The 26,131-nt window shown below is 40.8% G+C and overlaps 2 protein-coding genes across 2 annotated transcripts; one reads left to right on the top strand and one right to left on the bottom strand.

Moving 5' to 3' along the window:
- Positions 1-290: 290 nt before the first annotated feature.
- slc2a10 (solute carrier family 2 member 10) lies at positions 291-13,085 on the bottom strand. Its single transcript, XM_084348249.1, has 6 exons — positions 13,015-13,085; positions 11,409-11,483; positions 2,773-4,038; positions 2,483-2,605; positions 635-770; positions 291-543 (listed from the first exon to the last, which is right to left on the bottom strand). The coding sequence occupies exons 2-6, from the start codon at positions 11,410-11,412 to the stop codon at positions 447-449; spliced, it is 1,626 nt and encodes a 541-aa protein (XP_084204375.1). The 5' UTR covers positions 11,413-11,483; positions 13,015-13,085; the 3' UTR covers positions 291-446.
- Positions 13,086-21,333: 8,248 nt separating this feature from the next.
- Positions 21,334-23,131, top strand: tp53rk (TP53 regulating kinase). Its single transcript, XM_084348489.1, has 2 exons — positions 21,334-21,596; positions 22,503-23,131. Exons 1-2 carry the CDS (start codon positions 21,374-21,376, stop codon positions 22,988-22,990), a joined length of 711 nt encoding a protein of 236 aa, XP_084204615.1. The 5' UTR covers positions 21,334-21,373; the 3' UTR covers positions 22,991-23,131.
- The last annotated feature ends 3,000 nt before the right edge of the window (positions 23,132-26,131 follow it).

Here is a 26,131-nt window from a genome sequence, read left to right as displayed (position 1 = left end):
ATCTGACTGATTTATGTCTGTCATGTTCATATAGACCACTCTTCTCACATCCACAAAATGCAAACTATTCCCCCCCTATAATTAATCATTTAATCATCATGTTTAGGATAAAGTTTTTCCATGTCTCTTCACATGATTTCTGACACCAGATGTACATTGAGAGTTCACAGTTGCTGTCCACCCTGGCAATGTATCCCATCAAAGTATGACACTAAAAGACGGTCAGTCAGTCGTCATTGCAAAATCTTTGCAAGAACACTTGTGACACATGACTTCAAGCCAACTACACATGATCCCACAGAAAACACACTTTATTTACATGTTTCATAAAGACTCCATACATATTGTATATTTCAATATCAGGCGTGAAGTGCACTGTCTGGTCGGAGTAAATTCTTCGATGTGTGGTGTGTTCGGTGCCTGTCAGTAAGCCAGTATGACTTTAGTCACCCTGAGGTGCTCACTTGACAGTGTACTCTCTGGTACTGTGGGGATGTGTTTCTCCAGCTGATGATATCACAGCACTGTTCACTGTGGTAAAACCTGTAAGACAAGCCCAGGGACAAACGCATCAGTGCTTCAGCATGTGTCATCTGACACGATGTGTATTTTATCAAGCAGTTATAGATCCTACCTGTTCAAACGCAGCTCCTTGTCTATCTCCTCGAGAGTCTTCCCTTTGGTCTCTGGGAGCATGAAGTAGAAGAAGATTGCAGCTGCCACAGCACTCATCCCATACAAGAGAAACATGCCTGACAGACCAATCGCATCTGTTGATTGGTAATACAGGCAGTTCAGCCTCTTTCACTTGTAAGTTAGTCAGATGAAACTTCCAAGCCAATGTAACCATCTTTTTAGGAGTCTGGGATAATTCATAACTGATCCAGACTTTGTTAAAAGGCATGTTATGGCCTAAAGACTGTGGACTTTTTTAAAGATCACTCAGATAGAAATAAGTGATGTGCTGCATCATCTAGCAGTTCAATTGTACAGTGAATGTGGTGACCTCAAATAACTCCCAACACAGCTCCACCCAACACCTGACTGGTGCTTAGTCAGCCATACACCTGTGTGGGTGTACAGGGCCCTAAACACTGGTCTTCAAAATGTCAAATATCCTGATAAATAAGTGAACTAAAAATGTTTTTCTTAGTTCATCCTAAATCTGATTAGGTCAATGTTCACTCCTGTACACAATGTAATTCCTAATAATTGCGTGCATGAAAATAGTCTAAAAAGTGTCTGAGGTAATATAGCTTAGCAATTATATTTAGTAAACTTATTATGTGGTGTTTCCTTCATCACGGACACAAAAGAGGTGGTGCACTTAAGAGTGTGCTCTTTAAGCCTGCATTGATGCAAACTGTTGGTGGGCTTAATAACATGCAAAATGTCTGGAGTGACTCTCAATGTGGTGGACCCTCCACAGGAAAGCGCAAATGGAGTGAGAGTGTTAAAGGATAACTACCGTTTTTTACAACCTGGACCTTATTTCTAGCAAAATATATGATCATTTACTCACCCAGATAACTTTGGTGTCATTTGGAGTCGTTCGGACGAAATTAGATCCAGTGGAGCGCCGATATATCCATATAATGCAAGTGACGGGGCATCGACACACAGCCTCTATATAACGCATTATCTGCCACGAAACTAGTTCATTTCACCAATATTATGTTACGATACACTAGTGCTATTCCCCTCTGAGTCCGGGCTCGTCTATTGTCAACATCCGGGTTGACCTACTACCTCTGACCTGGAAGATGTCGTCTCTGAGCTGCGCACGTACCCGCGACAGCCGGCTTGTTTACCTGTAGCTGCTACTGCTAGTTTGACCCCGGATGTTGATAACGGACGAGCCCGGACTCAGAGGGGAGTAGCACTAGCATTTCATAACAAAATATTGGTGAAATGAACTAGTTTCGTGGCAGATAATGTGTTATATAGAGGCTGTGTGTTGGTGCCCCGTCACTCGCATTATGTGGATATATCGGCGCTACACTGGATCTAATTTCGTCCGAACGACTTCAAATGACACCAAAGTTATCTGGGTGAGTAAATGATCATATATTTTGCTAGAAATAAGGTCCAGGTTGTAAAAAACGGTAGTTATCCTTTAAGAGAGAACTTATAGGGGCCTTGTTGGAATTTGGCCTTAGTGAAGCATTTAGTATCTAGAGAGAAGGATGTTTTTGTCAGGAGTTGGTGGAGAGCAACAGTTAATATTGTAGTGCTTGGCTCTGTGTCAGCTGGATGTGTAATGAGGAAGGTTAGCCATATCTACTTAAAAGGTGATAACACACAAGAATTCTGAAGTTGTTAACCAGACAGATTCTGTAAACACATAACACAAGTTGTCAACCAGTGAAAGCACAGATGTAATGAACCACTTTGGCAGAACCACGTTCATAAGTTACACTTAGACCTTTCCTACTGTGACCAGTCAAAATGTCCTCTGTGAGACAGGTGTATGGGAACTCACCGATAAAATTCAAGAAAGTGAACGTGACCAGCAGGTTTGCAGCCCAGTTGAAGCAGTTGGTGAAGGCAAATGCTCTTCCTCTGATGACAGCAGGAAATATTTCACTTAGGAGAAGCCAGGTCACTGATGGAAGACAAAAAACATGTCATTTCTCAGCTCTACTATCGGTCTCTGGATGAATAATAATCAATATCAGTCAATCCCCAATTTTAATACATATTACTGTTGACCTGAATGAACAGTTAAGCATACAAATTGTGATATCTTAATTAATATAAAAATATACAAACTTGGTCCAAATCCAAAGGAGTATGCACCGATAACTGCCATCATACACACAAGGATGGTCCAGTTCACAACTGTGCCATGGAGACTCGGAGAAGATGTCAGAGGAGTGTCAAGTGCATTGTGTCTGACTTTATCAGGTACCACATTTATACCTTGTGTGTTGCTATTGAGGAGTCTTTGGCTCTCATTAAAATGTGAGTCAAAAACTGACCTATTACCAACACTTAAGTGAGGTAGATCTGTTGTGTTAACATTAAAGTCCTCAGAATTACAAGGCCTCTTAGCATTCATTACAGAATGTCCACTGAGGAGTCCGATGGTTATCAGACACAGCGCCATGACAGAGCATCCACTGATGAGCAGAGGCCTCCTGCCCACCCTGTCTGTGAACACCATGGAGGTCAAGGTAGCGATCACCTTGATAAGACCCAGGCCCACCGACGCCAGCACTGCTGAGGCATCGCTGTGAAACCCCATCGAGTGGAAGATGGTGGAGGCGTAGAAGAGAACATTTGGCTGGCCTGTGAACTGCTGAAACAACACCAGACCAAGGCCAATCACAGTCCGAGTCCTCATGTTGTCTTTACGCTGGAAAAGGTACATGGTGCTGTAATGAACTTTCTTGTTTTCAATGCTGGAGCTGACTTCCGAGTCTGCTTCTTGGTTTTCGATGGTGCTCATGAGGTCTCTTTCAGTTTGACAGCAAGAGTCCTTAGCGCTGGATGGAAGAAACCAGATAGTGACGAGCTGAATCAAAGTTGGTACCACAGCTAATCCAAACATCCACATCCACCCTCTTTTAGAATCAGACAGGATGTAGTTCATAGCATAAGCTGCCAGAATGCCCACAGTGATCCCAGCCTCATACAGTGATACCAGGAAGCCTCTGCGGTTGGGGGTAACCATCTCAGACACAAAGATGCAGCAGGACATGGAGGATATACACATGGCAAAGCCCACTATGATCCTGCCCAGCACCAGTGCAGAGTAAGAGCTGGTGAGCAGGACCAGGCTGCCGGTCAGGATCAGGAAATTGCTGAGGAGGATGGAGTTCCTGCGGCCCTGATGGTCGATCAGGCAGCCGCCCACGATGGATGCCAGCAATGCCCCTATCAACAAAGAGCTGACCAGCGCCTCCTGCTGGATACATGAGAGTCTGAACTCTGACTTGAGCTGCAGCAAAGCACCCGAGATGATGCCCAGCTCATAACCAAAGATCAGGCCGCCCAGAAGGGACACCACACTGGCCAACAGGAGGGTGGAGCTACCTGGGAAGTGAAGCATTCAGATTGTTTACCTTTGAGAAGAGCAGTCATCACAAAAGATATACATTTATACACTAACATAATCTCTATGGTGAATTTGAGATTTTTTGGGAATGTTTTAATTGCATGTGGTTTTTTAATCAGAAGCTCTGGATCAATATGCTGCTATGAGACGATATCTGGACTACAGCTTTAGCAGAGCTGCCTGATGATGCAGTACCAATAATGGCCACTAGAAGTTGACTCAAATACATCAGCAGCTCAAAAAATATTGACTCAAAGAAACAAATACAAAGTCAACCTTTTTTGTCTTCAAAACATTATGGTCTCAGTCGCAAATTGTACTTATAGCTATGGCTGATGTCGCACAAGCTTGAGCAGTGGTTTCCAAAATGGGTGCCATGGCACTCATGTTGTGGCTTAAAGGGTAACTCCACCAACTTTCCACATTGAAGTGTGTTCACAGGTGTTGGGGAGTTCTACTGCATTTGTGAAAAAAGTAGTATAAAGTCTTTAGTGGCTCCAGAGGAAGCTGCATGTAATCTGATAAATTGCCTCCAGTGATGTCACTCACTGGCTAATTGCATAGTGGGTAATGGGTTTTGAAAAGCAGTCCACTGGTCTATTGCACTCCTGTAATACTGTTGGATTACCCACAATGCAACCTCGCTGAGTGACATCACTGGAGGGAATTTATCAGATTGCATTCAGCTTCCTCTTGAGCCACAAAAGGCTTTACACTACTTTTTCCACACATGCTGTAGTACTCCCCAACACCTGTAAACACACTTTAATGTGAAACATTGGTGGGGTTATGCCTTAAGAAAAGCTCAGGAGTGACAGCATTTGTTAATTTTTCATTCTGTGTTTTTCACAATTAAAAGGAGAGAGGAGACATTTGCTTTAAAGTTGCTACAAAGAACTTTCATTTTCGGTTGATTCTGGTGGCCCCTGTGGACAAAAGTGGTATGAGCACCACTGCCTCCTGTTGTAAAGATCTTGATCTGGCTCGCGTGTGCAATTGTTTTTGGGCAAGTGAAAAAGAAGAGGCAACATATACTCATTACTATTTTTCTTTTTTAAAACCAGCTCTTTGCAGGACACAGAGGTCATGTATCTATTTGTGGCTATGTAGGATTGATTTGTGTAATACAATGATGGTGAAACAAAGTCAACTTTGTCTTGCCCTGCCACCAAAGTACAGAGCAGCTTCTTTCCCCTTCTGTGAGACTCCTCAATTCGTCTGCAGCACTCCACCATGAATATAGTTTAAATGTTATGACTTAAAGGGACAGCAGTTAAGTGACGTGCAGTCAGCATTCTGCTGCTCACTCTCGCGGTCGTGCTCGCCCTCCATCGACCAAAACAGCAACGTCACCACACAAGATTGGCCGACATCATGTTGATAGAGGAGGTAAGTAAAGTTACACTTTTTACCGTTTGACAAAGGTTTTATTTTTTAGAAATTGTATTTATAAACCGTAACATCTTTATTAGCTTGTTGGCTAGCACAATATAACGTGAGGTTGTTTATGTTGAACTAATCACTTCTTGCATGATACTGTACATTCATATTAGACGTCGGCGTTGGCTTGCTAACTGGCTGTTTCGTCTAGCTTTCAGCGTGAACATCAGCAGTGTCAGCACAGCTGAATTTGCTGCATGCTAATGCTAACGTTAAGTGAACAAGTTATAACCTATATAACCTAATTATAGAGTTGCCACACTTCTTTTTGACGAAAGTTTCAATTTCATTTTTAAATTTTTTTAATTTTCAACTCTCATTTAGCTGAATGGATGCGCTAACGTTTCAGCGTAATACAATAGAATAATTTTGGACTAACTGTACTGAATTGGTCTCGAAGACAATCCTGAACTGACGTCAGTTATAACAGTCAGTCAATCAGTTGTTATTCATAGAGCCCGAATTCACAAAACAAGTTGTCTCAGGTGGCTTTACAACCTGTGCAGGTAACGACAGAGTTACAGTGTTGTGTAATTCTTGTGGCTGTACGGAATGTGAAAATAATTATCTTGGAAAGGACAATAAAATCTATCTATCTATCTAACACGGACGTCTGGGAGCCGGAAACCGGGTGCTGATACCAAGCTGCTGTGTCTAGTGGATAAGAGACAAATTCCCTATAAAGAGGCACCCTTAAGGTGAAATCATAAACGGTGTTCCTGTGTGACCTCATTACCTCAAGGTAAAGGTTGAAAAGTGTTTGGTGTTCCAGTGTGAGTTCATTACCTACAAAGAAAAAATACCTTTTATTTTTTTAATACAAGCTCCTTTATTTATACAACTAAATGCACGTTTTCAATGTCATATCTTTTTACAAGTTTTACAGTGTCTGTACATATATATGTATATAAATATATACATATATATATATATATATATATATATATATATATATACAGCATGTATAGTCTAGTGCAGCGAGGAGGAACCTTGCTTCATACACTGGAGGAGAGAAGGCAAACCACTTGGTAGCATACATCAGAACATGATTTTGAAAGGACTCCAGAGCTGATGTTGAAAAGAAAAAGAAAAAAAACATTTCAGACGTATGCCTGTTGCACAACCCAGTCATATAGGGGCATCATATTGATTATATTGCTATAACGTTTCTATTTCCACATTCACCTATTGTAAATGTTAAAAAAACTGACACATGCTTTAGTAGACAAGATAACAGTGTTTAGTCTTACTGAAGGGTCAGAAACTCCTCAACATCCTTCAGGACAGCGTCTGTTGAGAATAATCTTTGAGATTGCCGATGTGCTGCAGAACCAGATATCATGTAGTCTTTCTCGCAACGCGACACATCCAGAGGTGGATGTTGACATCTGTCAAGGGCCCATTCATGCACGCCTGTGACATGGTGAAGCACCCGTCACCACATACCCTAAAAGAAAATGGCATTTTCAGTAGAAATAATAATGCTGTGTGACGTACATGCTCATCCACCATCGATAGCAAGGGATCATACCTATGTTCCCCGGGTCCTATGTTTCCCGCTTTGTATGTGACCGGGAACTATGTTCCCCGCTTTGTATGTGACCGGGGAACATAGGAACTTTTTTTTGAAAAAGGGTCCTATGTTCCCCGCTGTTAGGGTTAGGGTTAGGGTTAGGTTAGGGTTAGAGTTCCCCGATTGGGGAACATAGGACCCGGGGAACATAGGTACGCCCCCAGCAGCAGTAGCTAGCTTAGCTATCACTTGCTGTAGTAGAAGACATTTCAGTGGTAACATAGTGACACTGCATTGATCTGGCGTTGACTGCTTCGTAATTTTAGCTGACAAAGTAATTCTCAAACAAGCCAGCCAATTTTCCAGCTGTATAAGCCCCTGGAGTCCGGATGAATTAGCTGACGTTATCCACTCAACACAGTTCCTTGCTACATTAGTTACTTTGCAGTTCAGCAGTGTTAGCAAGAAAGCTAACCTGGCTAACCTGTGGTAACAAGACAACAACAGCCACAATATCAAATTATTTACACACACAATAATTCACATGCTTTGCTGTAATGTTATCTTACCTGTCTAACAAGAAGAAAGTCACATCTGCGTCATTTAGGAGCTTCAAAACATAGTGAAGCTCCCTCCATGATTCGAATGCACCTCCGATGTTTACTTTACTTTTCGTCCAGTTCCCGTTTGGCCAGACTGGCTTCAGTGGATATTACTCTCTTTTTTTGGGCTTACGAGCAGTCTGTGTTGGGGTGTGTGTGTTGTGTGTGCTGTCGATCGCTTGTTAGTGGACTCCATTTCTGAGCTTTTGCGACGCTCTGTTGCTAGCTACGAGCTAGCTGAGAAAGATGTTGATGAAGGTTCTCAGTCATCCAGGTCATGGTAATTCTAAGAGCTGTATCGTGGGCAACTGGACGTGTTTCAGTTTACTGAAGATGTTTCACCTCTCATCCAAGAGGCTTCCTCAGTTCTTGCTAACTGGAGGGGAGTTGCAGGCTTTTACAGTTGTGCTCATAACTTTACATACTCTGGCAGAATTTGTGATTTTTTGGCCATTTTTCAGAGAATATAAATGATAATTCAAAAACTTTTCTTTCACTCATGGTTAGTGGTTGGGGAAGTCATTTATTATCAAACAATGTTTCCTCTTTTTAAATCATAATGACAACAGAAACTACCCAAATGACCCTGATCAAAAGTTTACATATCCTTGTTCTAATACCGTATATTGCCCCCTTTAACATCAATGACAGCTTGAAGTCTTTTGTGGTAGTTGGATGAGGCACTTTATTTTCTCAGATGGTAAAGCTGCCCATTCTTCTTGGCAAAAAGCCTCCAGTTCCTGTAAATTCTTGGGCTGTCTTGCATGAACTGTACGTTTGAGATCTTGCCAAAGTGGCTCAGTGATATTGAGGTCATGAGACTGAGATGGCCACTCCAGAACCTTCACTTTTTTCTGCTGTAGCCAATGACAGGTCGACTTGGCCTTGTGTTTGGATCATTGTCATGTTGGAATGTCCAAGTACGTCCCATGCGCAGCTTCTGGGTTGATGAGTGCAAATTTTCCTCCAGTTTTTCTGATAACATGCTGCATTCATCTTACCATCAATTTTGACCAAGTTCCCTGTGCCTCTGTAGCTCACACATCCCCAAAACATCAGTGATCCACCTCCGTGTTTCACAGTAGGAATGGTGTACTTTTCATCATAGGCCTTTTTGACTCCTCTCCAAATGTAGCGTTTATGGTTGTGGCCAAAAAGTTCAATTTTGGTCTCATCACTCCAAATAACTTAAGTCTTGAGGCTGGTCTCTGTGCTGTTTGGCGTATTGTAAGTGGGCTGCTTTGTGGCGTTGGCGTAGTAATGGCTTTCTTTAGGCGACTCGACCATGCAGCCCATTTTTCTTCAAGTGCCTTCTTATTGTGCATCATGAAACAGCCACACCACTTTTTTTCAGAGAGTCCTGTATGTCAGCTGAAGTTATTTGTGGGTTTTTCTTTGCATCCTCAACATTTTTCCTGGCAGTTGTGGCTGAAATTTTTTTTTGGTCTACCTGACCGTGGCTTGGTTTCAACAGAATCCCTAATTTTTCACTTCTTAATTAGAGTTTGAACACTGCTGATTGGCATTCTCAATTCCTTTGATATCTTTTTATATCCTTTTCCTGTTTTATAAAGTTCAACTACCCTCTCCTGCAGATCCTTTGATAATTCTTTTGCTTTCCCCATGGCTCGGAATCCAGCAACGTCCGTGCAGCACTAGATGAAACATGCAGGGGTCTGTCAGGAGCCCAGAAACTCACGGACTTTTTATACACACATACTGATTACAAGCAAACAGATCACAGGTGTGGATGGTTACCTTTAGTAGTCATTTAAACCTGTGTGTGTCAACTTGTGTGTATGTTATCAGGCCAAACCCTCTAGGGTATGTAAACTTTTGATCACGGTCATTTGGGTAGTTTCTGTTGTCATTATGATTTAAAAAGAGGAAACACAATTGTTTGATAATAAATGGCTTCCCAAACCACTAACCATGAGTGAAAGAAAAGTTTTTGAATTATCATTTATATTCTCTGAAAAATGGCCAAAAAATCACAAATTCTGCCAGAGAATGTAAACTTATGAGCACAACTGTAAACTGATTGTTAAGCTGTCTGGGGAGAGAACTCAGTACTGCATTGTAGGTGGGTGATAAGTAATGACTTAGACCACCTCCTCTGTTCAAAGACAGTTGTCCACCTAGCCCTAATGACCCACATGAAGGCTGGTTGGATCAACGACCCACAAGTGGCCCTAACGACTCTGAAACTCAGAGCTCACACATGTCCTTAATGACTCTTTAAGGACACTCCCACACAGAGTTTAAAAACCTGCAGCTCTCCTCCAGTAAGTTAGAACTGAAGAAGCCTCTTGGATGAGAGGTGAAACGTCTTCAGGAAACTGAAACACATCCAGTTTGCCTATGATATAGCACTTAGATAGCTTAGAAAGGCACTCGGGAGTGAGCGTGACATCATACGCTACCAGAGGCACCTCTCAAGATGAGCCAGCCACAGGTTGATAGAGGCAACAGAGTAAGAAGGGGAATGTCTCATTTTTTAAAACTTATTTAACAGCCTCTCACTTACTGGCATTTAAAAGTGATTAAAAAATGTTTTAAAAAAGGTTGACTAATGCACCTTTAAGTCATAAGTTGGAATCTGACCCAGTGACAGGCAATATGAATAACTATAATAAATAGCCAGTCTTCTCACTGATGGTCTCGTTTGTTTATGTAGGTCATAAAGAGACATCAGTATGAAACTGGGACTGTTTCATAAGCTGTTAAAATCTTCTAGAGTGGGCATATGTTTCCTAACAAAACCAAACAGAAGATATTGGTAAGAAATATCAAATTCACCATATGATCAACCCTGTTATGTCACAGCTAATGTTGCTCCACCTCAGCTACATGCAACATGTTATTTACATGTAAATGCACCACTAGTAACTATCCAATGTCTGAAAGGGGCCATTCTGCATAATGAGTACTTTTTCTTTTAGTGCTTTGGTAAAATGTAGTTACAATGATCATACGTATTTCTATATTTTCATAGAGAAAAATCCAATGAAGGTGTGTGGAGATTTAAAAAAGTTTGGGTATGCTACCACTGTGCTGGAGCCAGGTTTTCTACAGTCTATTTCAGTTATTCATATCTTGCTGATGAGGTCAGAACTTCAGATGTAGCCAGCATGAGGACCTATCTCAATTCTAAAGGAAAGCCTTTAATTCATACAGTATGTAGCCTATAACACAAGGAAGTCAATTCTTTACTGAGGTATAGATGTAAATTAAACCACAGTGCATAAAAATGTCAGCATTTTCATATGGTGGATAATCCTTTACAAATAAGTAAAGTGTGTAAAGTCTTAGTTTATAGTGTCTATCACATTGTAATTAGTTTCTAAATACGTATTAATCACTGCAACAGCTCTGCAGCTCGTCACAGTAACCTGGGAGTCTTTCATGTTCAGTATCTGTTGACAGAAATGCAAATGGTCAGACCGAAAATCCAAATGAAAGCTGCTGAATCTCAGTGCTGATGAAAGATGAGCCTGTCTTCCATTCATGTGTGGAAAAATGAAGCTTAGAACAGTGGTTCACTGACTTTACCCACGGTCCATCTGTAAAACCTGCCATATTTTAATTTTCTTTTCACAAATTGATTGATTTGAATAGTTTACAATTTTTACCGACCTTTGAAAGTCTTAATGTATTTACTCTAAATGTCAACTACCAGCAGCTGTAACACTGAAGTGTGGGTATCTACATTGACTTTAAAAGTCCAAATAAGCACTTTGCAACGTCATGTTCTTTATATGACTGTAAAATCACTCAATTACAAATAACTTACCCATTGATTTGTCCTGTTACATGCACATTTCAGTCAGGTTTGTGCAGTCTGGATTCATTTCTCTGAAGACTTTCTCTGTGAAATAGAAGCAGAACATAAAATAATCTCCAGTTCCTGTTGTGTTCTCCTGTTCTGGCACCCACTGACAGGCTTGTGTCCTGCTCATAGAAAAGACAAGGGAGCCCACAAGAGCCTGCTGCAGCCCCGTCACCCTGACAACCATCTTGTTGATTGCCATGATTTCATTAGAGAGTCCACTCGAGATGGGCTCAACAATACAGGCTGTTTAGCAATCAGTTAGCTTGTTTAGTCTTAATACCAAATATCCCATCTCCTCATGATGACAGGGCAGTGGGGAACTTAATGTGTGCTTCTGAGACACCCACAGGAGGAATCTACAGTAGTCAGTGTATTTTGTATCCAGCATATGTTATTATTATTATTATTATTATTATTATTATTATTATTATTATTACAACCTCACTTGTTTAAAGTCACAGTCTGGGATCCAGATGTTGTCAGTTTGCGTGCACTGATTTTGAATGAGTACAGGAAAAACGTACACTTTAACACTCAAACATTCAAATGTAGGACCAAGAGGAAAAACATATTACATATTACATTACAGTGCTGAATATCTTTGGGTTGTGGATGTCATGGTTTAGGGTTACGGTTTGGTTATTTCCTCATTCCTGTTGAAAGACTCTCCTCATGTGTCATGTGTTGTGTTACACTTCCTGTCTTTCTCTCTTCTTTATTCCTGCACTGTGTTTCATTTGTTAATTAGCCCAGTGTATTAACCTTGCTCTTTTTTCAGTTTGTCTGCTCTTTCATGTCTGTTCCTCTGTCCTGTTTTGCTCCTCGTGTTTTACCTGCTGTTATTTCCTTGTGTCTTCCTGGTTTGTTTACTTTTTGTTCTCTTGGATTCGTCATCCTTTTGTTTTGTTGAGTTCCTGTTATGTCAGTAAAGCTCACTTTTTGTTTTTGGCTTATGTTATATATGTATGTCATTGTTAACATGTTATTATTACTGATGCATTACACATTTAGCAGCATTTTAATGCTGTGGCAGGTCAGAGGAGAACTACTGAACAGGACGCTTTATATAGGCTACTGTTGGCTGGTTCAACATAGCAGTGCTTTAGCATGTATGAGCTCTTTATGTTTTGAATGATGATTCTTAATAGACAAAATATCGAGTAAGTGTTGTCAGATAAATGAAATGCGATAAAAAGCACATGTCCTCTGAACTGTTAGTATAGTTCAGTATGAAATGGAATAAAATGGAAATACTCAAAATGGCACAGTAACTGAGCAGAAACATTTAGTTACATTCCATCTCGCTATTTTTTTCTTCGGTTCAAAAGAACTGCCTGACGAGCAGCTCTCGTCTTTACAGTCTGCAGCTGTAACTCAACTGTTCACAACAGACCCGTTTATTCACCGACTCAGTCCGTCTGTCCGTCCACAAATGTCCGCTGTTGGGACAGACAGTCTGCTCCCTCGCTGTGTTTCTTACATCATCATGACATTTTAATCGGCTGTGAACTTATTTACTTAACGTATATTTTCGGCTATGAGACCTCCGGGAGAGAAAGGGACTCACCGGCAGCAGCAGAGGGATCACACAGAGATGCTCCTGGAAAAGTTCTGGCCCTTCAGGAAGTTGGAGCTACGTGGCAGCAGTGTCAGATTGCAGGAGGAGAAACTTGTTGACGACTTGACGCCAGAGGTCGACAACTATCCAACTTTCCCAGGAAGAGAAGTCCCACAGAGGCTCACCGCAGCAGGGACCCCGGAGCGCTGGCTCAGCTTGGTGTGCTTTAGATTGGACCTTCCATTGGGTTTCATTGTGTCTTATTGATTTTATTACCATTATCTTTTAAACAGTTTCATAGTATAGGCATACAGTGCAACAGCAGTACTACTACTAATAGTAGTCATACGAACAGTAATAGTAATAGTAGCAGCAGGTCGGGGTCTCAGCTGTGGAGGAGCATGTGAGCTGCTGGTAGCACTCAGTGTGTGGTTACAGAACATTTCAGGGTACCAACATGGGCTTCAGCTTAAATGCTCCCTCATTACACCCCTCCTGTTCCTCCTTGATGAAATATGTGGTCATAACAGGTGGTTTGTCTACTAAATATAAGAACACGGTCAAAGAAAACACAATCAGTGCACTTCAGATCTGACTAAACTATGTGTTTAATAGAAAGGCCATTAACGCTTGGGCAGGTAATTCTGTTCAAAAGCATGTTCTATCATATTTGTATAACATTTCTTAACATCCTGACAGCATTCAAACGGACTACCTGTCAATCAATCTGCCCTTACCTGACCACCCTGCCCACCCTGTGCTGACTCCGCCCATCACTCGTTGCGTGTGACCGGGTCTATGAAACACACTGCTGCAGCTGTGACGGACTGTTCAGGACAAGAATGGCAGAGAAACTACAGCCACACTTCTCATCACCAGCGGTACCTACAGCAGCTCACACTGCTGAACAGAGAAACAAGTGAAAGAACTGTAATGGGTTGGGTGTTTATGCTGGAAGTGTGAAGAAAAGGCATTTATCATTTTTAAGACTTTATTCAAACAATTTAGAGATAATGCAAAACAAGGAGTAAATACAGAACGACAAATAAATAGGTGTCAGGCAGAGTTCAGCACTGGATGTGATTGTTCCAAACATAGTCCCAGTTGTCCCAGTTTATATAACATTTTTCTGAAGTACCAGCCCTTTATCTTTCTTTACATGTTTCTACTTACTGTGTTTATTGTTATGCACCAAAACACAAATTCAAATGGTGAAAAACTGCTTGGCAAAAAATGTGATTCTGATTAGGGCACTCGTGTGTCCAAGTTACATGCCTGGTCAATATACATTAAATAATCACATTTTATCCTGATGACTTAATGCTGCTAACTCATATGCATCTGAAATGTCGATGCTTTTTACTCAAGGGTCACAAGCCAAACAGATTGGGAACTCCTGGTCTAAGTATGCTTTGTATTTTATAGCTAATCATGTCCTTTTTTAGTATAAAACACCATTCTCACAGTAGAGTGCTTGATCAAACATGCTTACTTTATTTTACATCAATGCAAATATGCAACATCAAACTGAACCCATCCTTTTGGTTATGGAAGCTTTAAAAAAACACTGGTAAAATAAAATGTTGTTGGGTACCACAGTTGATGACTGTAGCATGTTTTTGTTAGCTTTGATGCTGTTTTTGTTCTTTGCATGTGATGTCTGTAAATGATTTACTGCTTATGAAATCACCGCAGATCAGGACAAAATTAGAGCTATTTTTTAAGAGGGCTTGGAAGCACAGTGTCTTTGCTAATATGAGGCATGAGTTGCTGCCCAGGCACCCTACTAACACAGCATCAAAACAGGTTTTCTAGATTCAAGGCTTTACCTGAAGGCCTGAGGGAGGAGTGGCCCGCATCAAAAAGCACAAAAAAATACAATACAATACAATAGAATAATAACATTGATAAATAAAGGACATAAACCATGTGACACAGTAAGAACAGCAGACTGGATTACCAGGTATTACACTGCGAAATATTATACAGTATATGTGCTTCATAGGCAAGTATAGGTGATAAATATTAATTAAGTTAAATATCCTTTTAGTGATTGAGAACATTTTTTTAGCTTGCTTCTCCACAGTCCTACTTGGCTTCCAGTATATCATGACATTAACTTGGACCATTGGAGCTAATGTGGATCCCAAAACTGCAGAATCCACTCCTCCTTTCCTGCGACCAGGAAATTAATGTTGGTGTCACTGTGCTGTAAGCTCTCCAAATAGTGTAGGAGGGAAAAGAAACTTCTTGAAGTCTCCTCTGGCAGAGGATGCACAGACATGTCCTTCCCAGACATCTTTACAGTCCTGGCAGAGTTACCTTGCTGGAACCACGGCCAGAACATGACATCATCGTCGAAACCTGAGCAAACATAGCAGCCGGTTATATCTTTAGTTCAGGTCTGCATTATTTGTTAGAGCATAAGCGATCTTTACCTTTAGTCTCAAACAGCTACGGAAGACTCCTACATTGTCTGTATCAGCAACATCACCATGAGTGAGAGGGTGATAAAGAACCAAAGAGAGAAAAAGAGATGTAGAAAGAGAAAGAAAAAGAGACCAGTAGTGTGATACTGCTACAGGAGGAAAACATATGAAGAGGAACAGATAATGGGAGGGGAATTTCTGCTTTTCCACAAGTTGTTTAGTGCTTATAGTTCATCAAAACTTCAATATCATTATTAACACATCCTTCTACCTATATTTCTGTTTCTTTAAGTAAAATTCAACAATTCAATAAAACAATCCTTTAATCATTCTCAAAGAAACCTGCCATGGATCAGATCCAGTCAGTCACTGTCCCTCAGGCTGTCATGAAATATTATTTCATCCATAAAAAAGCCAGACTGAAGACAAACTTCTATGCCCAGGGAAAGGTGTTGATTTGTGGAGACATTAATGCAGACAATCTGCCTGACTTCAGGGTGAGACTTCAAGAGTCTTCATAAACAGTACTGTATTCAGCCACGCACAGCTCTGGTTGAAAAGTAATTTTAATTTCAACACTCATGTTTAGAATCTAGGCACAGAGTCACAGAACAGCACTGGAAGTGGCTGGTAAATAAAACACAGACAGAGAGATAGAGGCTATGTGCTGCCCGGCTAGATTACCAAGAAAGACAAACAGACTGGAGTCTTTACTAGAAGCTAGCACACCAAGTTGACATTACTGTTACGACCACAGGTTTACCTGACAGCTGTTCCTGTAAGACTTTATTATGTTTGTTTCTTCTATTAAAGATATAGCTGGTTCCACCTCACTGAAGTTGTTGACACAACTATAGAGTCATATATAGTATATATGTATATATAGTATATATACTATATAGTATAGAGATATATATAAAGAGAGAGATGTATATCTCTATATATAGAGGAGTACTAAAAGTAGATAAAGAGAACCCAATTAAACAAATGAGACAAAAATATTATACTTGGCCATTTATGAATTGAGGAAAATGATCCAATATTACATATCTGGGAGTGGCAAAAGTATGTGAACCTTTGAATCTCTCTCTCTCTCTCTCTCTCTCTCTCTCTCTATCTATCTATCTATCTATCTATCTATCTGAACATAGCACAAAAAGTAAGGAAATTTGCGTTTGGTAGATTACTTCTTTGTTGTAACAATGCTTCTTGGTAATAAATCTTATACCGTTGGAAAGCCTGTTTATTTCCTTTTAAATGGTGCCACATTTGTAAGGAACATGCATTTGTGGGATGAGCAGCAGAGCTGAGTATGTGGGCTGCACCCATGAAAAATTTGCCAAATCTTCTCTGCCAAACATCTTATTCTGCTATTGACTCGTTTGGTGTTGTTTGGTGGATTGGATGATTGGATGATTGAAGTCTGAAGAAACAAGACATATTGGCAATTTAACAATTTATTAATTTAACAAACAGGCGCCTCAGTAGCCTGAGGAGATATCTCTCTCTATATGTATCTCTATATAGAGAGATATATCTCTCTCTATCTCTATATACATATATAGAGATATATCTCTATATACACAGATATATCTCTATATATAGAGATATGCATATATAGAGAGAGATATGGAGATCACTGTCGCTCTATCTATCCATCTATCTATCTATCTATCTATCTATCTATCTATCTATCTATATGTCTGAAGACACAAGACATATTGGCAATTTAACAATTTATTAATTTAACAAACAGTAGCCTCAGTAGCGTGAGGAGACATATCTCTCTATATGTATCTCTATATAGAGAGATAGATCTCTCTATATGTATCTCTATATAGAGAGATAGATCTCTCTATATGTATCTCTATATAGAGAGATAGATCTCTCTATATGTATCTCTATATAGAGAGATAGATCTCTCTATATCTCTATATACATATATAAAGATATATCTCTATATACAGAGATATACATATATAGAGATATAGAGATCACTGTCGCTCTATCTATCATTTCTCTCTCTCTCTCTCTCTCTCTCTCTCTCTCTCTATCTATCTATCTATCTATCTGAACATAGCACAAAAAGTAAGGACATTTGCATTTGGTAGATTACTTCTTTGTTATAACAATGCTTCTTGGTAATAAATCTTATGCCGTTGGAAAGCCTGTTTATTTCCTTTTAAATGGTGCCACATTTGTAAGGAGCATGCATTTGTGGGATGAGCAGCAGAGCTGAGTATGTTCTCTGCCAAACATCTTATTCTGCTATTGACTCGTTTGGTGTTGTTTGGTGGATTGGATGATTGAAGTCTGAAGAAACAAGACATATTGGCAATTTAACAATTTATTAATTTAACAAACAGGCGCCTCAGTAGCCTGAGGAGACATATCTCTCTATATGTATCTCTATATAGAGAGATATCTCTCTCTATCTCTATATATCTCTATATACATATATAGAGATATATATCTCTATATTTACAGATATATCTCTATATATAGAGATATACATATATAGAGAGATATATAGAGATCACTGTCATCACTGTCTATCATTTCTCTCTCTCTCTCTCTCTATCTATCTATCTATCTATCTATCTATTAGGGGTGGAGCCGAACCCGAATACGGTATTCGGAAAGGCACAAATAACGTGTTTTTTACAAATACTTATTTCGAACAAATACTTTAAAAAATATTTGTATTCGGGAACAAGAAAAACATCATATCAAAAAGCTACGTTTCCTCATGAGACTGCAGTACATGCCCGGATAAGAGAGTGAGTCGGGGGTGGGGACGTCAAAACACCGCTGTTCCGACCCCCCCGCCCCCGCAGCTGTCCATGGTGCTGCTGAACCAGGTGACGTTGTTTACACTCTGCGTTGTGGCTTGTCTGTGAAACGCGCGCTGCTCAGGGACTGGGCAGATCTGTCCCACTTGCTTTGTCCCTCACTCCGTTGGGAGATCTTCCACAGAGTAAAAGAAATACACATTGTTTCTCTCCCCCGCTCCGCTCGAGCGCGGCTGAACGCGGCTTGAGCCCACTTCACGGGCGCGAGGCTGCTGCAGCCGGCGACCCTGCTGACAGCAGACCGGGGGAGGAAAAAAATTCTTTGCTCGGTGCTTTGGTTGGGTTTTAGGCAATGAAGAAAGGAGTTGGTTAAGTTTAGTAAAAAGACCAGGTAGAGGCCAGAAGCATAATGACCGTTAGCTATAGGCTACTATGTCATATTATTTACAGATCAAGTTTAGTTCTTGGAGCTCTGTGCATTAGAAAGAACAGTTCTTCTAAGTATTATTTGTTTTTATTCTGTCTGTTCAACGTCCTCCAACAAGGACGGGTGGTGGTGGGGTTCATAATGTTCACAATGATATTTTATTAGTTGCTGGTTTAACCATGGATGAGGTAATGGCTGTTATGTTATTTTCTTTTCAATGACATTCCTCGTTACATGTTCATTGCTGGATTTATGGAAAAACATCAACCAATATTGCATATCCATAATTATTATAATGGATAATTAAAGAATACTTACACTATAATGAAAATTAGAAGTGTAACTAAAAAAAAAAAAAAATGTTACGCCTATTTTGAATTTTACTCGAATACAAATACAAATACAAATACTTTCCCCCCCTCAACAAATACAAATACAGATACAAATATTGGCTGCTCTGCACACCTCTATCTATCTATCTATCTATCTATCTATCTATCTATCTATCTATATATAATGTTGGCACAACTTTGATAGGATGGGGAGGCAGCGTAATGTGTGGGCTCAGACTGGAGTGTGTGTGTGTGCACAGATGCGTTTGAGTGAGACAGAGAGCATGTATATATATATATATATATATATATATAAAGAGTGAGCCCTGACATAAACAAGGTTATGCTTATACCTGGTCTGTTACAATCGTATCTACATTTGGGCTCCTAGTTTTTGACCGTCAGATGTTTCATGCCATGCAGTCATATGTTTGTTTCACGCAAGTTATAAGTTAATACTAGTGCGTGTGGATCGCTGTCTACATTGGGTGGATGTACACCTGATGGTGTGCAAATAAATACACTCGAGTATGGCTCTGGAGATTTGTGAATGTAAATTATTTAATTGACACATAAAGGTTAACTATGCAAGTACTGGTATAGCAGCCCCTCAGTGGCTTGAAGGCATTTTGTTTTGTCAAGTTAAGCCATTATAAATACTATCATGACTGGACCAGATAGACCAGTCCGGAATGATACTGTCACACTGTCCCTTACAAACTCTGACAGAATGGCAGAAAAGGAGATGGATGGTGACAGCATGGAGTTTAGTGAGGGAGAGTGAGTGGGAAGAAGTCAGAAGAAGAAGAGCCATGAAGGAGAGTAGGTGTAACTGAGATAGCTCAGGTGAAATGGAGAATGAGGGTGAGGAGAAGGGTCTCAAGGCAGTAGTAAGAAGAACAATAAGACAGACAAGCAGTAGAGTTTTCCTGTTTTGAGTGGTGGAAATAAGGTTGCAGTAACTTAGAAGGAAAAGGCTGAGATAATGGTAGATAGAGGGAAGAAGAGATAAAGGGAAAACCAAAGCTGAAAACTTGGAGGCATTAAGGAGAAGGGAAAGTACTGAGGATGAACAAAATGTCCCATTTACAATGGGAGAATTAAGTAAGGTGCTGGCTAAAACTGGGAAGACTGCACCAGGGAAAGATGAAATATGCTACATCATGTTGAAAAACTGTGTAGAGGTACTAAAGAGGTTGTTGATGTTATTTAATCAAGTGTGGGAAGAAGGAAGAATCCCAGAGAGATGGACGGAAGCAATAATTATTCCAATAAGGAAACCTGGGAAGGATGCAAGTAAACCAGTAAACTACAGGCCCATTGCCTTGGTGTCACATGTATGTAAATTGATGGAGCGTATGGTCAATGAGAGGTTAATATAGAAGAAGAGAGGTATGGTGGCTACATACCAAAGTGGATTTAGGAAAGGAGGGGGCACTATGGACACAGTGTTGTGTCTGGAGGATGAAAAAGTCAAGTAAATAAAGAGACAGTGGTGGCAGTGTTTTTTGATGTGGAAAAAGTATATGACATGTTATGGAGAGAGGGTTGATGATCAAATTACATAATATGGGAGTCAAAGGGAAAGTTTTCAACTGGATTATAGACTTTCTGAGCTGAGATCCATCCAAGTTTAAATAGGATTAGAACAGTCAAATAGACAAGATTGGATTCATCATGTTGAAATGTGGGGGACAAAATGGGGGTTTAAATTTTCAGTAGAGAAAACTAAAGTTATGTTCGTTACAGCAAAGAAACTCAGGGGAGGTCATTATCTGAAATTGCATGGAAGCAACCTAGAGAGAGTTAAAAGTGTTTTGGGGAATGTATTTTGACCCCAGGATAACATGGAGAGAGCTTATTAGAGCTCGACCAGGAGATAAGGGGAAGACATTTATATTCCATTCAAAACAGAGTTGGTGTTGTGGGAAGTAGGGGAGGAAGTAGAAAAGAGGAGACAATTATGACCAGATTAAGAATAGGACATAGAAATCTGAATAGTACACTTCACATTATAGGGAAGCATCCAACTGGTTTTTGTTATTATTGTCAGCTACCAGAAACTGTACAATGTATGCTTGTTAATTACAGGAAATATGTAGTAGAGAGGAAGGACATGGTGGAAGGAATGAAAAGATCAGGGTTAAATGGAGCAGGGGTAAAGAACATATTGGAGTGTGGTGGAAGTGGACCAGGTAGAAGATGCTTGGTCAGCTTCCTAATGAAAACAGGACTCATGAGGAAAACCTGAAATATGGAACATTGTAGGACTTAGATTACTCCAAAAGGTGGCAGTAGTGCAACATTTAGGCTGCAAGCTGCCGGTAAAACCCAAAGAAGAAGAAGAAGAAGAAGCCGCAGGACAGCAAACAGACGACGGAAGTAAACATGGCTCAGGAGAAGAGCATGGCGGTACCAGACCTCCTCAGGAAAGCAAAATTGTTGAAACAAGGAGCAGAAGCCCGGGTTTACCGGGCAGAGTTCCTGGGAAAACCGACTATTGTGAAAGAAAGGTTCCCGAAACGCTACAGACACCCGGTGCTGGACGAGAAACTGACTCACCGCAGGACGGTACAGGAGGTCCGCTCCATACTGCGCTGCCGGAGAGCAGGCAAGTCAACAGCAGCAGAGACCTCTGCTGTCTGGACCTCATGCTGTACAGTCAGTCTTAATAAACCAAGTGAAAGGAGAGAAGTAGTTTAATATAGCCCCCGCTAACCTAAACACGACAGCGAGCCGTGCTGCTGTTACAACAAAATGTGTGACCTCAGGGGTGGTTGACCAGTTAACTGCCAGGTGAGAAGGGAGTGCTCCACTGACCCTGAACTTAACAACGCTTATTATCATTAGTACGTATTCATTTGGCCAACGGTGTTACATTACAGCCTGCTGAAGTCCAGTAGGTCATTCGACATCGATTGATCTATCATCGATTGATCTGTAAATTATGTTAAGATGATTCGATTCATTGATAGTTTCTGAAATGTTAGAAAGTAGTAGGACAAAACATCCCACGGTGACATTTTCAAAATGTCTTGTTTTGCTTTACCATCAGAATGAAACCCAAATATAATCCATGTACAATGACATATACAGAAAAGAACAGAAAATCCTAAAATTGGAGAATCTGGAACCAGTCCCATATACACATATACCTGCTGCCCCACATACTCACCATAGAGCACCAAATGTGTAATTACCCACTCCTGAAAGTAGTCCCCACCATATACTAGCACCGTTCCCTCCTGTTTGACTCATGTTTTTTGAACGGGGCAGAGACATATTTTCGAAGCTATATATCTTCGCTAGGAACCACTGATCTTCAGGCTGAGAGCCACAGTCAGGGCACACAACTCTTTTAGAGAGGTTTCTTGAGGTCTGTTCACAGTAAGAATTGTATAGGATAATGTCATACTGATTCTTAAATACCAGACTTAAAGTTTTGATGAGCTTCTTTTGTATCTTTGGTGTCTAACTTGCAGTTGATTCAGTCTCCATCATTTTCTCATCTCCTCAGGCATATCTGCTCCTGTAGTGTATTTTGTGGACTACACCTCCCACTGTATCTTCCTGGAGGAAATCATCAGTTCCATCACTGTCCGTGACCACATTGCTTCCACTCAGCAGTCTGATACCTGCAAGGATTCGGAACTGGAGCAGCTGGCTGAGAGGGTGGGCCAGATCCTGGCCAAAATGCATGATGAGGACGTTGTCCATGGAGACCTGACCACCTCCAACATGCTGCTGAGACGCAGCACAGAAAACGGGGAGTACGACCTGGTCCTCATCGACTTCGGCCTGAGTTACATCTCTGCCCTGCCCGAAGATAAGGGGGTGGACTTGTATGTGCTGGAGAAGGCATTCCTCAGCACCCACCCCAATACAGAGGCGCTGTTTGAGAAGCTGCTGAAGAGCTACACAGCGTCATCCAAGAAGTCATCAGCAGTCATTAAAAAGCTTGACGAGGTTCGATTGAGAGGGAGGAAGAGGTCGATGGTGGGATGATGATTCACACTGTGTACAGGGACAAGCCTCTCTGGAAATGATGTTTTTAAAACACGTTATATCTCCAAAGTGGTTATTGTGCAAAAAGACTGTTGTGTGTAAAGTGAAAACATCATCAAATAAAAATAAAAATGTTTGATAAGAAAACAGGATGAAGTTTATTCTCCCGATGTGAAAAAAGAAAAGAAGGACTCTGTCATGATGTTGACAAATCTTGGAACAGTTTGTGCTGACATCTACAAAAATGTCACATACAAACTGATACTATGTGCCTGTTAAATAAAACACACATCGGCTTCCTCGCATCCATTATTGCAGATAATGAGGTAGTACAGTATATACTTAGAATCGGACTTACATGTAAGTAAGTGCCTGTTGACCTACTTAGTCAGTATGGATGGCTTTGGTGCTTTTCACGTCAAACAATGTCGAAGATTAACTGCTAAATTAAGAAACTGATGCCTTGTAGCTTTATATACAGACATTAGAGAGTTGTCAATCTCAACATCTAACTTCCCTCCAGGAACAAAAATAAGTGGGTTTTTTTTCAAGCTCCCTACAGAGCCACAGTGTAATATAGTGCTGTTTTTTGACTAAAAAATGTACTCAAGTTTAAATTTACTACAAGGAACTTGAATTGTTTGTGATGATTCTGGTAGCACCTGAGGACAGTGCAAAACAAAGTAAACTGAGCTTTAATAATAATAATAATAATAATAATACATTTTATTTCATAGGCGCCTTTCTGTCACTCAAGGACACCTTACAGTAAATAACAGACAATGCACAGTACACAATAGAATAAAATAAGTTCAAAATAAAATGGAGTTTAGTGCCGTACCACCAGACTGCAGAGCAGCTTCATTCCTCAGGTTGTGAGACTCCTCAAAGAACTAATCAGAAATAGTCGGTCTTCTCGCTGGTTACATTAGATAGACTTTATTTATCCCACAATGGGGAAATTCACTTGTTACAACAGCTCAAGATGCAACAAGTACAGGAAAAAGAGTCAGACAAATACGCCTAAAGTTAAAAAAGCCTAAAGTGATTGTTCAGGTAGTGCTTGAGTTAAACAGTCTGTCTATGGCTGTGGGGATGAATGATCTGTGGTAGTGCTCCTTCTTACACAGTGGGTGTGAGAGTCTGCTGCTGAAAGAGCTGCTCGAGGCTTCCACAGTCTGGTGCAGGGGTGAGAGGTGTTGTCCATGATTGATGTCAGCTTGGCTAACATCCTCCTCCCACCCACCACCTCTGGACTCCAGCGGACAGTCCAGGACAGAGCTGGCCCTCCTGACCAGTTTGTTTAGTCTCTTCCTGTCTGATGGTCTCGTTTGCTTATGTTGGTCATATATAGACATCAGTATTTAATTTAGACTGATTCATAACTGTCTCATAATGCATCACATTTGTGGAGTGCTCTTTAAGGGGTTGATAAGGGATAGACACAAAGTCTTGTCTCCAAACAATAGTCAGATGTCCACGTTAACATTGTGATCGTGCCTCCTGCACACACTGGCTTTGAAGATATCCTTCCCAGTGCTATTCCAGTGGAAATGATGGGAGACAAAATCAAGTTTAACTGAAGATAGAATGAGGCTTTCTCAGTCTGAGGTGAGCATATCAGGCGAGTGTCTTCCAAAGTCACTGTCTTTAAAACCAAACATCCCTCTGTGTTCCACCACCCCTGCTCATCATGAACACGCTGGTTTTCAAGATTAGCTTCCATCAGTCACGACATTTCTGAAACATTGACACCTCACTCTGCTGCACATAGATTTATTTTGAATATCATGTGATGATTTGGACTTTGTGTGTGGTATTTTTCTGTGCCTCATGCTTTTGTTTTGTTTATGTGTTCTCAGAGGTGTTTTGCAGAGGCTGGAGCTCCTGCTTCTCACACACCTGCAGCTCATCTAATCATCAGCGCCACCTAAATACTCTGGTCTTCTCTCCACTCACTGCCAGATTGTTTCCACTCTTCGCATGGTATATATGGCAATACAGCTAGTGCCACTTTTTGCTCTTGTATAACTTTGCTTACCCTCGTGACTAATTTGTGAAAACAGGCAAAACCGTGTGTCACATGGTGAAAGTGTGAGAGTTGGCAGCTTTGTTTTTTGTATCTCCTCGTCATTCCCAGAGCCTGCGCAACACAGCCACTCTGTCGCCCAGCCTCCTGCACCTCTACCACCAACCAAAATCCCTCTGTGGATCCTCTGTGTCTCACTCCGTTGTGCTTCCACCTAAACCTCAGCCTCCCAATATCATGAGCCCCAGCTGCTCCACCTGCTGAGCCACCAGCCTGAGCCTGAGCCTGAGCCTGAGCCTGAGCCTGAGCCTTCCTCCACTATCCATTTACCTGAGCAACCTAAATAAATTCCTTTCCCCTGTCTTGGCATCCACGTTTGGGTCCAACTACCTACAATTTGTAACATCTTGTTCTAAAACTGTTGAGTAGGCCACCGAATTTAATAAAGAAATAGTTCAGGACAGTTAGCTAAAATGCATAAACTGCATCAATTATTTTCATGATTAAGACGTTGGACGACTGCTGTGTGTCTGTTAGTGTGTCAGAGAAACAGAAAACAGTCACATTCCTTGAATGTGTCCACGTTTGCAATAAAGCTCATTCTGAGAGAGCACAGAGCTACAAATTGTAGAACGTGGATGCTTCACACACATTCAACCCAGCAGGACAGAAGATCTCCACAACAGCACAGTTTAAAGGTGGAGACGCAAGATTAGTGTCACCAGTTCCGTTTCTGACCGAATGTGAAATATGGTCCCAGTCTCCCCTCTGTTCCTGAGTTATGGTGTTGAGGTTACAAGGTAAAATTAATGTAGATTTATTTTGTCAATTTTTATTATACATTTTTATTGTCAAATGTATTGTTTTTTAAATTAGGTTGTAAATGGAAGGCTGTTGATTCTGCATGAGATGACTGAGATATTCAACAACTGCAATAAATGTAAATGAATTTACCTTGGTGACAATAGTGCGTCGACGGATTATTGAATCATGACTATGGAGTCCCAGCAGATTATTGTTGAGTCATGTATTTCTGCATGCAGCAGGTTTCAGCCACAGATCAAAGTGCAGGAGAAGGAATGTTTAGCAGCCAAGCCCTTCTCTACATGTCC

This window comes from Pagrus pagrus (genome assembly GCF_965226575.1).
Source record: "Pagrus pagrus genome assembly, chromosome: 3".
NCBI classification, from domain to species: domain Eukaryota; kingdom Metazoa; phylum Chordata; class Actinopteri; order Spariformes; family Sparidae; genus Pagrus; species Pagrus pagrus.
Note: the sequence above shows the minus strand (reverse complement) of the source record. Positions and strands in the feature narration are given on the sequence as shown.